Raw genomic sequence first — 17,349 nt, forward strand, 5'->3', positions numbered from 1 at the left:
TACTCTTCCTATACACAACAGGAAATTCACGCAGTAAATCAATCAGGGCTGTTGTTGTTATGTAACAGGTGGAGGACGAGGGATAAAGGTATGCAAAAAGGTTCAGTTTATTTTCAGTACAGTGAACTAAACATTGCATTTCTTTTAACATGATGAATTTATCTTGTAAACATGAAGCTGTAATTGTATCATTACAAAAACTAAGTTATCAAGACTTATCAAGTAAATGAAAAATAAATCATTTCATTATAAAATAGCATGTAAATGCAGCACGGTGCATGGTTAAAGATAGATTACATTTGCATGGATCACAGCATCAATTTATCCATTCATACACACTCAATTTCTATTTTGGGTGGTCAAAGGAATTTAATCCTTGTAGAAATGAATGCTAACATTTTCTAACTTTATAGTTTATTGTCTCTTTAGATCAGAAATAAATGAAATCCTGTAGTGGAAAGTAATTAGTTTGATTTTGTTGTTGGTTTGGTTTTAACTGTCTTCTACTGCATTTATTATATAGGTGCGGTGGATATGTGCGGATATCTGTCCTTTCATCTGTATTTCATTTATTACAGGAAGAAAATGTGATTATTACTTGTTGATTGCAGAGAGAGAGAGAAAGAGAGAGAGAGCTGGGTGAGTCAGATTGACTTACAACGAGAGAGAGAGCGACTCTGTATCTCAACATAAACGTCTTTACCTCCTCTCTCTTATCTCGATTCTCCCGGTCTCAGAAGAAAAAGAAAAACATTTGCAGAGATGAAATTAGACACTGACTCTATGTGTGTGTGTGTGTGTGTGTGTGTGTGTGTGGTATAGACTAACTGATACACACGTTTTACACAAACGTGTTACTATAGCAACACAGAAAGCTGGGGGAAAATCAAGCCCTGGAGAAAAGCAGTTAAAACCAAATCCCTTATTTGTTGGTTGTGTGTTTATTCACATTTCACGCACGCACGCACGCACGCACGCACGCACGCATGCACAAACACACACACACACACACACACACACACACACACACACACACACACACACACACACAGCAATTGTATAGACTTTAAAATAAAACAATAGACCAAGAAACACGCTGGGAGGAATTCAAAAGGGTAAAATAATATTCCTCCTGTGTCATACTCAACAAGTTTGGTCTACGTGCCTCATCTCTCATCCGTCTGTGTGGCCCACCCACAACACTGCACCTCACCATCACATCCCATAATGACAGGGAACAATCTGTCTCCCTTATTTTTTCACTGTGGTTGTTTCCATCATTTGGTTATGAGGCTGCATCGCCGGGGGCTCAACCATTAGGCTATCAGTTACAATATTAGCTCATAATATTACATATTAGTTATGTCCTGTACACAGGTGGGAGGAAAGATGCAGACAGAGAGACAGAGACAGAGGATGGATAGAAACGCTGCTGCTGCTGCTGCACTCACTCACCCAGCCAGGTGTTCATCTTCTCTGAGCTGCAGTGCTCCAGTAAAGGCTGAATCAGAACGTCCAGGTCTCCTTTAGGGGCTTCTCTAGTGAATTTCTGCACACAAGTGAAAAACAGCAATGAAGCACAACATCAGATCAGATTTAAAGGTCCATACTTTTAGAGATCTGATTAAAAAAGAGCAGATTTCAGGTAAAAAAAAAAAAAACACTCAGAAAAACCAAAACCTGCAACATAAGGTGGTGGGCTCAGGTGGGCGGGGCTTGGGTCATGGTCAAGAGAGGTGACATCACAAAGTTACAAATTCCTGAACGCTGGTTTTAACGCAGGATGTGTGCATTTCTCTGTGAGCAAACTGAATCTTAATCTCATGAAATATGAACATTTTAACAAAATACATGTATTCATAAGAGTCAAATTTATTACACATCTGTAGAATGAGATACTTAAAGTTAAATTTTGAATATTGACGCATGATTAAAAAAAATTACAACAACAAAAAACTGTAAACTCGGTTTTTAAATCTTTAATTAACTGATAAATTACCCTAGTTAGTTAAATGACAGAAAATGTATTCCTCCAACTCTCTCATGAGTTTTTTATTAAGCAAAAATGCAAAGTACTTACTGACTCCCATACATGACTTCTACTTCTTAAAAATACAAGACTTCTGTATTTGAAATGCATCAGAATGAAAATGACATTCAAATTGAATTACCCAATGAATCCTTCCAGTACAGAAGTAAAGATAAAACTCCAAAATAATTCACCACTGGTTAAAGTGGCACATTCTCCAATTTCACTGTCACTGAAAAAATGTAAATCCAAATTTCATTCATTCACTCGATCGACAGCCCTGAGCTTTCATACTTGTCTTGACTTCTACTTCATTTTCATTACTTGTTCAGTTTCTTCACAGCTCACCTCAAGTCGTTCAGACGCCACAACAAAGTAGTAAATAGAAGGTGGATGATCATACCTCCACTGTGATGTGCAGAGGATCCACAATCTGCCAGATCATGAGTGACAGGACGTCGATGCCGAGCAGAACGCCGACAGTCGCGTAAAGTTTCCATGGTTCCAGGTGCTGCTGGGAAACAAGGGGGCGGGGGGTTAGAGAGTAGGTGGTGGTCACTACGGCAACACGGAGAGAGAGGGGAGATCAGGAAAAGGCACAAATCCTCTCCTCTTTCTGATTTTTGTGTGAGGGAGGGATTTATGAAGCCATAAATAGACTTGCCTAAGCTGGACGAGAAAACAATGATCCATCACTAACTGAGGCCAATCCAATCTGCCCTCAGAGCACCGGGCCATGACAAGAGGAGAGACAAAGAGACCATACTGATGAGAGCGCACAGTAAATAACGCTCTTCCTTTATGTATTCAGCCTCAGAGACAGACACATTTTGCAGGAACGGCTCCAACACTATAAAGTGCTTATTGATTTTGTTGCATTATTCCACTAGATCAAAGCTTCGGGGCTTTTCAGCTGGAGCGAGTGCGAAAAACGGATATACAGAAACAGCGGCTGGGATCTGATCCGTCTCCACCACCAAACAATGATGTGCGATGTTCATCCACACAATCACAGCTGCAGCTATAGCACTTATCCTTATCCATCGGCTCAAATACTAATCATCGCACTCTTTTGACAGCGAACTTGGCAGCAGTTAACCAGCGCGCATCGGGAAATATCATCTGCGCGCGTCGACTTTCTATTGACTTTAAATAGGTTCTTTCTGTCCTACTTACTTCTACAGACTCCTCTCTATTCTCCAGGCGTGCTTGCCCTTATTATGAAGCGCTGCATCGGCCGGGGGCTTCACGGTGGAAATAACAACTGAGCATCTCTAAGAAATCCAATGCTAATGCTTAGTTACAGTCCATGAAGCAGCATGTCCTCGATCTAACAGCGGTTAGACTGAAAAGTTTAGATGAGCAGCTGTACATTGCTCTTCAAGCCTCTCAGTTCTCATCTCTGATGCCATTTTCTCGTAGAACCTGTGCTTACGTGGTCTCAACCCTCAGCCTGACCTCACTGCCACATCTATTTTAAGATGGGGTTATATTTACCAGCAGGAGTCTGACTGCAGCAGTCCCTCTGTGGATGTATTGTGCTTTAATTGGGGCCTGAGCACCGATTCTAATTGTTTTTGTGCCTGAAGATGCTAAAAGAAAAATCTCTGAATGAAATTTTACACATGCATCAGGCCTGTCATGACACACAGGTGTGGCACAGAGGCTCGATGGTGCGAACCAGAAAATGTCAAAACCCTCTTGTGGCCCTAAACCAAACAGGAAGTCGGCCACTTAAACAATCTCCAACCGGACAATCAATCACCTCGACATCATATTTACTCGATCTCACAGAGGACAGTTCATTTCAACATCTTTTTTGTCATGAAAAATAAACTCCCTCTCACTCCATTGGGAGTGTGCATCGTCCAAACTGCTCCTTACATCATGTTTGATAAGATCCTGGCCTGAACTCATTTATATACTTGTATCATGCTGTATGCTCTTCAGGCACATTCCTGGAACAAGTTACTGTACCATCACACATCAGAAACTGTGACAACTTCTTACTCTTTAAAAAAAAAATCTCAAGCATTGGTTAAAGCAGAAGTAAGCGATCCGGTGGTTTTGGCTAACTTCTTGTCAGCCGATGGAGTTAGCAGTCCCCGCCCTCGTCCCTACGTCACCACATTCACGCGCATCCCTTGGCTGCACACACAGAGAGGACCGCCCCTTTATGCCGTTCTCTCTCCTCATTGGATAAAGGTTGTAGGATACAAGGAAAGTTTTCTCCTCGGCTTACAGCAGAGCAGAGTGACTGACAGACCCGTGTTTCAGACCAAACACTCTATAGAAGTGATTGCTGTCGGAAGATAGAACTATTTAAGACTTAACACAAATATTCCGCTTACTTCTGCTTTAAAAACAAATCAGACATATACTCATATACTATACGCCTAAATACTGTTTCTTAATCTGATGCCAGTTCCCGTACCGAGGCTTTTGGTCCATTGATCTTTTTCATTTTTAACTGTGGGTTAAAATGTTTTATTATAGTATTGTTTGTTTTGATATTGTCTGACTATGTCTTGTTTTTGTAATTGTCTATTGTATGATTTGTCTTACTGCGTCTACGGATGAAATTTAGCTTTTGTGCTAAGTCCGGTGCATTTACATTGATATTTAATGCAGCAACTTAGATTAATGTGCATTGTCCCAATTCAATAAATAAATGAAACAAATGAAAAAATGTCATGGCCATAGCACCAGCCACTGAAAACAGCGATCTTCATTTGATTTACATCACATACAGTAGCTGGTTTCCTCTTGATATACAGGAACATAATGCATGTTGGCTGGGTAATCTATACATATACACATGTATGCTGTTTTACCTACTGTCACCGGCTGTAATAGAGATGTCACTGATAGATGTTACGATCATAAATACTCAGGAGCAGGCCGCACCAGACGTGGACTGAGGCTCTTCTACCACTGGGACCAAATTGGAGGAGTTCATTGGCCAGGCAGCAGGACAAATCGATGCTGCACCGAGCTCGAAGCTAAAAGGTGGGCCAACCATCCCACTGAGGGGAGCAGGGTGGAGAATATATCTAGAGATAACACTCGACTGGGGGATACATCATCTCCCGCAGTGGAGGCTGCCCTTGAAGGGAACGATGATTGTAAGGCCTAACCACCATCCGCTCTTCCCCCCTGTGGCTCCGCAGTGAACTTAATCGTTCACCCCCCCAGTGCAGTACGTAAATCTACTGTTTCGGGTCGTACCTTCCTCTTATCCTTCTTCTCGTCCTTCTTGGTGAAGACGGTGTGGACCCACCAGATCTTGGTGAACATGCTGCCGTACGCGAGGCTGAAACCGAGACCCAGCAGCCACAGGCGAAACTAGCGGAGAGAAAAAAAAAAGAAATGAAAGATTTGGTAATTAAACGGAGTAATATATCAAAGAGATTAATCAGAGCAGCTCCTCAGTCATTAAGCATCAGCCTCGTTTAATAGCCTTTTAAACATGACCTTCAAATTCCTCCTCTGAGGCGTCTGTCTGTCTGTCTCTCACCCTGTCCCAGCGCAGTTACACGACTGTCCTCCACCAAACTGAGTAGGACAGGTAAGAGCCACAACTACTGAATACACCTGAGGGTTAAATCAAATATCCTCTTTATGCACAACTAAACTGCTCATATATAACATAAATATAGTTGAATTTGAGTCATTTTAATGTGAGAAAGTTACAGATTCTGACTTATATAGACACTAAAACAGTGATTTGTTTGTGTAAGGTGGAACTCCTGCTCTGTCTGTCTGGATGTGACAGTCGCCATTATCCAACATCTGTGAGCTTCACTCTCTTCTCTATCAAAGTTATCGAAGTTGCTTAATCGATAAGAAGTTATATTTGGGATAGTTCAACATTTTTGCAAATTTGCCCATTGCCATAATCCCTACAGTCATAGCAGTGGGTTTGTTACCTTTATTTTTCGGTGCAAGCTATTTTTAGAACGGCGGAGCAGAGCCGCGAGCTGCTCAGAGCTACGCTACGGAGGCTAATTGGATTTCTTGGTTTCCCGCATCAAAGTCATCAAATACACAATCCAACAACTCCAAAACGCTCTGGTGGACAAGTTGTGACCTGCACATTCACCACGCTATGAGATAATAACAGAACGTTATGACGTTTGCATGAATTTACCTCGTAAACAACTCTGTCTCGTTCTGTTATTATTTCATAGCGTGGTGAATGTGCAGGTCACAACTTCTGGTGGACACCAGAGCGTTTTGGAGTTGTTGGATTGTGTATTTGATGAGTTTGATGAGGGAAACCAAGAAATCCCATTAGCCTCCATAGCGTAGCTCTGAGCAGCTCACGGCTCTGCTCCGCCGTTCTAAAAACAGCTTACACCGACAAATAAAAGTAACTAACCTTCTCCTAAAACTATAGGGATTATGGCAATGGGCCAATTTGCCAAAATGTTGAACTATCCCTTTAAGAACTAAAAACCATCTCAGTGTATTTTTAACTCAATGAGCCAATCAGAACCCTCCTCCGTCTTACAGTGTGTATCAGTTGTGACATGTGAGTTAGCTGACAGGCTGTCAACACCTCTAAACACTATAGCCCCCCCCTCCCCCACCAATGGTATGTGGCATGATCGTCAGCATGTCTATGGATCACTGAGAAGCGTCTTCGTCGCCGCGGTATCAACATCACCTACTGAGCTCACACGTCCGCGGATCCATCTCCATGACAACTGAGAGAACTCCATCTGCTAATCAAGACTGTGTGCGATATGATCAAAAGCTGCAGTGGGTCTTGAATGGAGATTGTTTCATAAGACTGTTGCTAATCTCTGATGTGCAGCTGTCATCGTTTGAACCGTCAGTCAAACTGACAGCGAGGAGCATCAGTATGCGCGGCGTGCTTCACCGCTGCCAGGGAATGGCACTGAAATCCAGTATTAAACGGGCCCCGGGGCGCTACATTTTTAAAGACCGTAAGTGTCGATAAGATCCAAAGTTATCGGTTCTGCTCTCTCTTCTGGAGAAATTATGAAAATACATTTATAATTTATTATTATCTATCTCAACATCCCAATTTCTGATGAAGCTGTTCGTCTATCTCGTCATTTTTACCCAGTTTAAATGACAGACCTCTCTCTTCCTCCCTGTCTCACTCTTATTGTGTGTTTGAGGGACAATAGCAGCTACGCAGGACAACAATAACGACTGTTTTCAGCCGCCATGCCACATAATATCTGATAAGATGTTTGAATTTACTATTATAAGTTGTGATTTTTTTTAAAAGTCATAAAATACGGAGAGATAAGAAAACTGTCAAAGTAAAGGATCTGTAAGAGCACCAATTCAAGCACTGGAAAGTACCGGTGAAATCTTATCACCACAGGGACCAGAGATTCAGTTTTTGCGTGTGAGACTAACACAGTGTTTTTCAACCTTGGGAATTTACATGGGGTGGCCTGAAATCTCTAGTAATTGATTTAAAAAAAAATACTGAAAAAAATGTTTTTTTTAGTAAAAATTATTTGTGATGTCAAAATGGGGTCCCGAGCCAAAAAAAAGGTTGGGAACCACTGGACTAAAGGATGCGTCGGGACTGGACCTACCTGACAGACCACGGGGAACTGTCTCCTGTGGACATGGAGGCCGTCGATGCCCAGAGGGAAGACGGCAGCCAGCGCCATCATGCAGCCCACTGCCGTCATGTTGTTCAGGTAGGGCTGAGAGTTCTGGATGTACCTGGAGCAAAAAGCACAAACACACAGACAGAGACACAGACCAGACAGCGGCTGTTACATTATATCTCATTGGAGGTGGTTTGTCACGTGCTTTCGTTACTTAACCTGCTTTCACTGCAACTGAAGACAACTGACACTTGAACTGAGGTCACCTGAAACAATCACAAACCCTACACATCTGCTCTCTGTGGTTAGACATCCACTGACACTGTTGTAAACTGTTGAACTGAACCAAACAAAAAAAATAAAACAAAATCTAAACCTCAGGGTCACAATGGACAAGTGTGTGACAACAAATGCACCCACTCACACTATCTCTGCACAGTATTTGTGTCTGTCACAGCCTCTATCTCCCAGTGCACACACAAAGCCCCTCGCTGTCATCTCCCTGCTGTCATATTCAGTCGTCGCCCGGACCGGAGTATGAGCTGCCTGTCAGGAATCCAGACTACGGTCAGTCTGGATCAGGCTGTCTGCCTCACACGCCTGTCAGGAGTCACCATCAGCATCCACACAGAGCTCCGTACGAACCCCACAGACAGAGTAGATTAAAAACATCTTCACAGAGTAGATCCTGATAGATGACGGATCATACTGGTCCTTCATAACTTTTTACTTTCTCCCAGGGTCTGTGCGGGACCGACTCACTGCTGGAGCCACACTCTAGTGGTCATTAAAGGAACTACAGTTTTTAGTATTGGAGTGTTGGCTTCATTTTTTTGAGCGATGTCTACAGTATCTGTAGACTCCAAGAAAGGCACTTGGGTCATTGCTCTGTTCAGCAGCGTCGATACGGAGCCAGAAGCTCCTGCTGGGTTTAGAGCAGGGGGGTCAAACTCCTTTTAGTTCAGGGGCCAGAAACAGCGCAATTTGATCTCAAGTGGGACAGACCAGTAAAATACATTATTAAAGTCCCCCTAAAGAGGCATTTTAAAATTTGTAAAAATTACCATTTGTTGATTAAAATTGTTTTCCCACAGAAAAGTTGTTAAAAAAAAACTCCCAAAGAGGCTAAAAACATGTGTACTATTTCTCCCTCATTGAAAAATCCAGGTTCTATGAATATTCATGAGTATGCAAATGCATCATGACATGTGCCCGCCCACTGCCACCGGGTTGCTTGGTAACGGCGGTGCGCGTCAGCCGGGGTAGGGGAGAAGGAGGGGCGATGTCAAAACATGAAACTCATGCTGCGATTCGAACCCTGGTCTCCCGCAGTCGGGGCAGCAATGATGCCTCTCGGCCACGTCAACCATTGATACTGTTATTGAACATCTAGCTGTGTAAGTAAATGTGAAGTGTCACCATCACAGTGAACAACAGATGAGATGCAAAAAAAATCAATGGGATTGGTTGCCAGGGATTCTGATGTATTAAACCTGACTGGGTGCTGAAAAACTGGATCCAACTTTTTCAGACGTTGGCTTTGAAACTGCATTTTCAAATCTAAAATGCTCAGTTATGGCTGCACTTGCAAATTCGCTGCTGAAATGTCTTGTAGCAGAACCCAGACACTACATTGACATGTTAATAAAATCCATTTTTGGTTGAGGGCAAGATGTTTACAGGTAATGAGCTATCCTTTTATAAAATATATTATGAACAACCTGAAATTTCTTGTGCTTCTTCTGTCTTCTATGTAATTTTCACACTTGGCAGATTCATCCTGAGGGCCGGCCGCACGTTCGACACCCCACGGAGCCTAAAGATCCCTCCAGTGCTAAGAAACAAATGCTAGCACTTACTCGAATAAGCAAAGAGGAAGCTGTGGGTGACCTCAGGCTTTATGGTCTAGTGCTGAATAATTAACAGTGTTTTGTGCAGCTGTAAGAAAGCACTACCCTGCAGGGAACTGATTCAGATTAGAGGTTGAACCATTGTTCACATCAGAATATCAATTGGTTCAGTTCAGCTCCTGTACCTGACGTTGCTGTTGTAGATGTTGAATGTGAGGCAGATGATACCCAGCAGGATTCCCAACCCGGCGAAGACAGACACAGACACAAAGATCTTCTGGGACAGGTATCGAAACTCTTCGATAACAACCGTCTGGTCTGCAGGGGGCCCCGAACCTGGAAAACAAGAAGATGAGGATGGAAAGGATAAGAGACTGAGGCCCAGATTAAAGGTGTACAGAAAAGAAAAATGAATTTGCTTCCTCTATGGGTCATAATGTAGCCCAAACTCTGTGCAAAATTCTATTTTTGAGTAAGTCCAGGATGAGAGTGGGTTATTTTTTTTCCGCATTGGATAATGCAGGCGCACGGATTATGCGTCACATTGCTCACGATTCCTCAGCCACTGATATTGGATCCGTCATCCGTCAATCAAACACCTTGAGACACACACACACACACACACACCGAGCTCGGTCTCGTCCCCAAACATTGAATATCCCACCCGCTCGATAACGACCAGTCAAATTAGTTTTCCTTCCTCGGGCAAACTTGTGCGGCAACTCGTGGAAACTCGTAGAAGGAGGCGCGACAAACAGGACAAACGGCCTTTAAGGCTTTTAAATTTAGGTGCAACATTGATTTATTATAACTTATACTCATTCGCTTCTGAATCAGACATTCTGAGCGGTCATAACAGCATCCACTGGAGCCAGTGACAGTGACGTAGCTCTGGAGTCTCACAATCAAAGATGGCGGATGAGAGTCAAGAAACGCCTTTAGGACACTCTTAAGACAACATCATACTAGTGTAACGGAGGTCCGCGGGTATAGTCACAGTCACGAGGTACCAGTAAGGAAAAGTGACAGCGTGTGGCAGTTTAACTGAAGTTAAACTCTGAAGTTAAACTCACTCACCCATAAAAGACGTGCTAACCACCCCGTGCTCATTGAGCTCTTGGCGAAACGGTTAGCATCGTCGCGCAGAACAACATCGGTCACACTAGGAGCAGAAAAGCTTTCACCCCTGTATCACCACTGTTTGCTCAGACTTGAGGGTTAAGTCTCAGAGCATCGTCCACCAACACCAACACACGTTCACGAGGAATCCCACACAGCGCACGTTGCCATTAACGTTGGCACGCAGCTCAACGCTGAGGGGAAACAACTGACACGCTTCAACTCTTGTTTCACTTCATCCACTGACCTCTACTTTGTATTATCCATGATGAGTAATTTTGCCATTTGACAAAGCAACACTGATGTGATCAAGCACAGGTCTGATCAGAGTGATGCACAGGGCTCCTGGAAATGAGGCTGCACCAACCAACCTGTGAAATATTAATATGCTCATCAGTGTGACACAAATTTATCAGCTGTGGTTTTAATCTATTTGATAGTCGCTGAGATCAAAGTGTGAGGCTCAGAGCTACTGTTTTTTACAAGCAAAGAGGAGGATGAAGATGAGCGGAGCCATGCTACGGATATAAACTCCACTACTACCTGTCTTGTAGTGATAAATAAATGGATGAGCAATAAATTATTAAAGTTAAATGAGGACAAAACTGAAATCTAACAAGTCAGTCGCAAAACAAAACAGAGCAGTGTTTTTAAGTGGCCTGGAGAAATTGACCCCCTGAGGTTAAAAGTCTTGGCGTCGTCATGGATTCAGATCTAAAACAAGATTTTTCCTCCTTCCAAAGGAGTCATCTATCCGTCCGTTTCATTCACATCTGGCTGTGTGATTTTAAATGAAATTTCTTAAAATTTTGCACAACCATTTATTTGGACTGAAGGGTTCAGGTTAGGGGGTTGATGACCTGACTAGATTTTGCTGATGAAAGGTCAAAGATCAAAGGTCATATTAACCTCACAAAACATGGTTTTTAGCTTTGTGGATGCTCTACCGTATCTCTGTATGTAATGCCTTGGGGGAATTCCTGTGAAGTAATTAAAACGCAGCCACCATGAGGGAGTACTCTAACTTTTAATTAAACACAGTCCTAACTAGGGCTGCCACGATTAGTCGACTAGTCACGACTACGTCGACTATTAAAATCGTCGACAACTAATTTAATAGTCGATGCGTCGTTGTTGTTTTTTTTTTTTTTGTTTTTTTTTTCTCTCAAAACTGCTGCCGCACCTTCCACACACGCACCCGCCGCCGCAGCCGCCCACCACACACACACATGCACATGCACTCACTCACTCAGTACACATAGGTGTTCTCTCTCTTTTCTCTCTCTACCGGTCTTGTCCCTCATCAAGCGGCACCGGTGTAGCCCCGCCCCCCCGTCGCCGCCGCCGCCACCACCGCTCCTCTCTCTCTCTCTCTCTCTCTCTCTCTCTCTCTCTCTCTCTCTCTCTCTCTCTCTCTCTCCATTTTAAATGAGAAGTGGTACTAGGAGCGGTACCGCCGCTCCATCGTTTTAGGTCACGGACGTTCGTCATTTAAAAATAAAACCGCGGACTTTGAGAGTCGGTGTTGGAGAACTAGAACGTTACCGCGTCTGGTCACAGCGGTGCTCGTCACGTAATGAGCGCTCATCTTAACGAGCAAGTCTTCTCTCCCGGCGTAAATCTACGTCAATATTTTCCGGTAGCTTCTCATCACAGTCGGCACCTTGCTGAGTTTGAGCTGCACCTCAGTTTCATTTGTTTTCATTTGACAGAATTTCACACAGAACTTTCTGGTGGAGTCTTTCCATGTTTCTCCCTCTGTGACAGTAAAAAGGGAACATTTAATTTTTTTCAGACAAGACGATTGTCTTATAAACTATTCGATTTTTTTTTAACAGAACGACTATTATTTACACTGAGCAAGTTATATTTGATTGATAGGCCTACCAAAACTTTATTATTGTGAATAATTCCTTAGTTTCAGGTGTCTACCTCATTTTATTTAAATGTAGCTATGTTTAATGCCAGAGACAAATGAAGGAAAGAAAAACCTAAAAAACCTTAAGTATTTATTTTGGTGTTGTTTAGGCCAGTGCCTTATCCTTATTTTACTCAGCTGTTTGCACTTTATGCTACAGTTAAAGCTGCATATTTCATTAAATGTTTAATGAACTATCATCTTAATTGTCTTTATTTTTAGTTAGCATATACCTTAAACACTTCAAGCTGAAAGCTAATGATGGTATATAAGAGCAGCTGCATGCTGGTGCGATAATCTGTATGTTTTGCATTCAATTTACGTATGATCCGATTAGTCGACTAATCGAAAAAAATAGTCGGTGACTAGTCGACTATCAAAATAATCGTTTGTGGCAGCCCTAGTCCTAACGCTAATCACCATAGTTAACAAACTGTTAAAATAAGTTAAGAATGGGCGAAGTTAGTTGGAAAGTTTCTGTGATAAAGCCTGTGGAGCCCACCATCTACAGGTTCAGAAAGAAAAAAGGGAGTGACTCGATATGAATTAAGATTCATCACATTAATTTCCATTAGCCTGGACAAGTAGTCTGCTACATATCTATCACCATAACAAGAACAAGATAAGTATATTGTAAATGTTGCAGTTAGAAGTGAACTATAAGAAAAGAAAACCAGGCAAATACATATAGTGGGCCCCCTCATATTGACACATTTTGCACTGACTTCTAAAAGCCCCTTAAACCTCCCATACAGCCACTCTACAGATGATGTGTATCTATCTAGTGTGTCTAAAAAGTAACTGCCTGAATGTGAGGCGTGTAAATTGGACCAGGGTCGAGGATCGCCTCTGGTTGCAGTGAGGAGAGTATACGCTGTGAGAGAGAGTAATGTAGCTGTGGACTGAAACAGTCTAACTCTCGGGCTTCTCTTCTCATCTCTAATGAAAACAATCTTCTCTGACACCGAGCATATATATATATTATTTATATAATAAAAACAAGCCGCCCTTCAGCACGCAGCGATCAATTAATCAATTAGTCCCCACGCCACAGTTTCATGAATATAAACCTGGCCAGGGCAATTAACGGAAATAACAGCCGGTATATTACAGGAGTAAATTACAGAGTGTTGGCGCTTGAAGCACAAACAGACCTGTCAGTTCTACACGGCTGCTAAAGAGACGTATACACATGGTTTCAGTAAACTGGGGTCGAAGACGACGGGGCCCGGGTCAGCTGAACAGATGCAGGACCCAATCATACAGCGGCGCCCTCTGACATCTCTGACAGTTATGATGGTTTGAGGGGAAAAACCAAGAAATATGAATCAGAGGATACTGGGAGGGAGCCGAGGTCACACATGAAGCTCCGCTCCGATGACAGGAAGCTAATGGCGCTCTGCACAACCAGCTGAGCTTTGGACAGATGTTAGTTGAAGCTCCGGCGCTCTCTTGGCAGGTTGTGCCCAGGGAACGAACTCGGGGGACGTTCCCTGGGTGGACAGGTCTCATCAGCAGCGAAGACATGAAGCTGTGGTCCATGTTCGTTTGCCCCTGGTGGTCAGTGTCATGTCAGATCCAGATATGAAAGTTGGCTCAAGTCGCCCAGAAGTAGAAAATAGTTGGGCTCCACAACTTATCTTGTGGTTGTTTAATGGGGAACGTCGACCTAGCAGCGCTGGAGAATGGCAGCACCCACTGTGATTCTGCTGTGCTGTAAATAAAGAACATGTTGTGGCTTGTTTGTTTGTGGCTTTCAAATTAAATTACCTCCGCATTGCACCTGATAAATAAACAGCAGCGTTGTTGAAGGAACTAGCACTCCACAATCTGGAAACAGACGACAACATTGTGTGTAAAGAGTTGCCGTCAGTGGACAAAAGAAGTATCAAAGCGGCAGAAAGATACAATAGACACCTACAGTACTTCTGATCAGGACTTTCAAAATAAAATCAGAGCAGAACCAGGATGCAGATTGCAATCCGGATTGTGTTTGGCAAAAAGATTGTCATATGATCTTTTGGCCAGTTTCTCCACAGCCTAATGTCGACAAGGTTTTCAATATTATATGGTCATAAACTGTGATCTGGTCTTACTCACAAGTGTAAGACAAACAAACATAGTTTCTTGGAGCTAGTAGCACATTAACAGTTAAAATATGTGTGTCTTTGTTGAACACAGTGCTGGTGGAAACAGTCAGGAAACGTCGCATTTAACAACTGGTGACGCATCCTTTGGCTCCAATAAGCTGAAACCAGCTCTTCCAGTAGCTGCTGAACATAACTGCGCCACAGAAGTTGATACACACACATATTCACACATAGACATACACACACATATTCACACATAGACACACACACATGCTTTGTCACTCATTCCCTGTCAAAGTGTCAAAGCTTAGTCAGACGCCAGGACTCAAGACTCAGCTGCACCAGTGCACACAAACACTGGCATATACACACACACACACACACACACACACACACACACACACACACACACAGACACACACACATACACACTCTTAATTTCCACTGGTGTGTAAGCGAAATGCTGCACTGCAGTGCTCGGCTGTTGTACAGGAGAGCGGTGCTGTAGCGCTGACGGGCTGAGGTGAACAACACAGAACAGATTCCAGTCATAAAACAACTGGTATTACTTCAGCTGGTGGTAAATGTACATGTGTCGCTAGGGTGCAGGAAACAAAGTAGGAGGCATCGATATGGGAATCGTTCAACAAAAGGAAAATTACGAACAAGTTGGAAGTGGCTCTGGATTCCCATCCCCACCTGACACTCACATACGACACACGGCAGAGACAACCAGCTTCCTGGTGGCCACAAGGTCCAGTCACCGGAGGAAACTGTTTACCATGTTAATGTGATCCGGCCTTTGGAGGTTTTCCAGGCACTTCTTCCTGCTGCTGGGAGGCTTTGGGCTTGATCCAGAACACGCTCCAGCGATATATATCTCATCTGAGTCTGTAAACACCTCAGGATCCCAGAGGAGCAGCTGGAAAGATGTGGCCGGGGTGGAGAGAGAGGGGGGGACGACTGGACGAAGGACGCTGCCATTGTGACCCGACCGGCGTCAGACAGGCGAGAGATGATCGGATGGACGGATCTGCGCTGATTTGCTCGTAAAGTCTTTTTTCAAATGTTCATGTTCATATACGAGCTGGCGTTGGCAGCACCAGGAGCTGCGATGTTTGATGAATTAGAAACGACACATGGAGTCGAAGCATCCAACCAAGTCTCTTTAAGTAACTGTGCGTGAATGATGATCGCAAGAAATCATTAAGAGAGAGCCATGAGCCCATGAGCCAACAGCTGCAGAGCTCCCCAGATACATTAGATTTTCTTTTCAAAGTAATCTCTGTCACTCTGCGGTAGTAAACAGAGGTCATGTAGTCTGAGAAGAGGCAGAGAAAGGAATAGGAGGCTGAAGGTGAACTAAAAGGAGTCCAGAGCATGAACAAACTAGTTCATTTTAATCGGTGTGAACTGAAGTTCGAGCGAGGTCCCGTGACAAGTGAACCATTGACAATGCATGTGAAGACGCCTCCAGTTTGTGGCCTAATAGAAAACAATGGGTGCCTCTTAATCCCCAATAAAAGGAAAGATTTTTTCTTTCTTTCTTTGTTTAGGTTTGTTTTATGCTTTTTTTCCCCCTTTGTGAGTGTATGTATATGTGTGTATGTATATGTATACTGTATGTAAATAGATATTTATGTATATTTTTATAATTAATCCCCGTCATCTGTCTGTTTATTTTTTATTTTGAGATACATACGTTTGTTTTATGCTTTTGTTTCCTTTGTGAGTGTATGTGTCTGTATGTATGTATACTGTATATGTATTATGTATATATTTTTTTAATGAATCCCCTTCATCAGTCTGTTTATTTTTTATTTTGAGATACATAAGTTAATATAACTCTAATGATCTTTATATGTAAACGTGTATGTGTAAATGTGTATGATGTCTGTATTACTGTCTGTTGTGTTTTATGTTCAAAATGAGAAAAATCAATAAAGAGAGTTGGAAAAAAAGAAAAAGAAAACAATGGGTACAGGTCAAACTCTGCTAATTGAACTGATTAAATTCTCATCTCGGCTTGAGGCTACAGCCTCTGGGATGCATTAGCTAGCTGCTACTGGAATAACACTTCCAGATCTCTGAGCAAACTGACACCAGCTGGGTTGCATTGTGGGTAAACGGAGGCACCGGGTTTTGACAAGACGGAGGGATGCGTGGAATATAAATCGAGGATATCTCTCTCTGGTCCTGCTGGATCCGATCTGAATCCGACTGCGTAACAGGTTAAACTGGAGGAGCTGCATTACTCCATGCCCTTGTGTCAATGACATCATATTGTGTGATAAGCTATGGTGACACACACACACACACACACAAAACAGAGGTGTGAAGACCAAAAAGCTATCACCATCATCGTACACACAGCCTCACACTCACTCTTGCTGCTCACAGGCCCCTCAGGAGAGGATGTCTGTGAGCCACCCACCCACACACAGCACAGCGCACATGTGCACCGACACCTCTCTGTAACTGGAGCACTAGGTATGATGTTTGAGAAAATCGGCGCCGTTACAGACTCTCATCCTGTTATATTCACATGTATCTGCACGTAGCAGGCGGCTGCGGGTTGGATCTCTCCGCCACAGATGCTGCGCTACTCTCCGAAAAACTGGAGCAGGAATATAAGGAGGATTTGGCTTCCATTAAATTTACATTGCATTTACAACGTGGGCTCCGCGTGTGTTAAGAATAGCAGACAGTGTGTGTGTTGCTTTCACTGTTGTGCCTACTTAGT

The 17,349-nt window shown here is 43.1% G+C and overlaps 1 protein-coding gene across 2 annotated transcripts in view; it reads right to left on the reverse strand.

The window, feature by feature from the left end:
* The window catches only part of gabbr1b (gamma-aminobutyric acid (GABA) B receptor, 1b), a 143,306-nt gene that overhangs the window by 12,698 nt on the left and 113,259 nt on the right, over window positions 1-17,349 (reverse strand). Inside the window, exons 16-20 of one of the 2 annotated variants that reach the window (XM_085791120.1) lie at window positions 9,665-9,815; window positions 7,612-7,744; window positions 5,258-5,374; window positions 2,433-2,543; window positions 1,456-1,549 (exon numbers count right to left, since the gene is read on the reverse strand). In XM_085791120.1, the coding sequence (XP_085647246.1) occupies window positions 1,456-1,549; window positions 2,433-2,543; window positions 5,258-5,374; window positions 7,612-7,744; window positions 9,665-9,815 (606 nt within the window). The remainder of the gene's footprint in view (window positions 1-1,455; window positions 1,550-2,432; window positions 2,544-5,257; window positions 5,375-7,611; window positions 7,745-9,664; window positions 9,816-17,349) is intronic. The other variant, XM_085791121.1, reaches the window with a different exon arrangement.

This window comes from Trachurus japonicus, chromosome 11 (assembly GCF_045865225.1).
Source record: "Trachurus japonicus isolate A0001 chromosome 11, Traja_1.0".
Classification (NCBI taxonomy): Eukaryota; Metazoa; Chordata; class Actinopteri; order Carangiformes; family Carangidae; genus Trachurus; species Trachurus japonicus.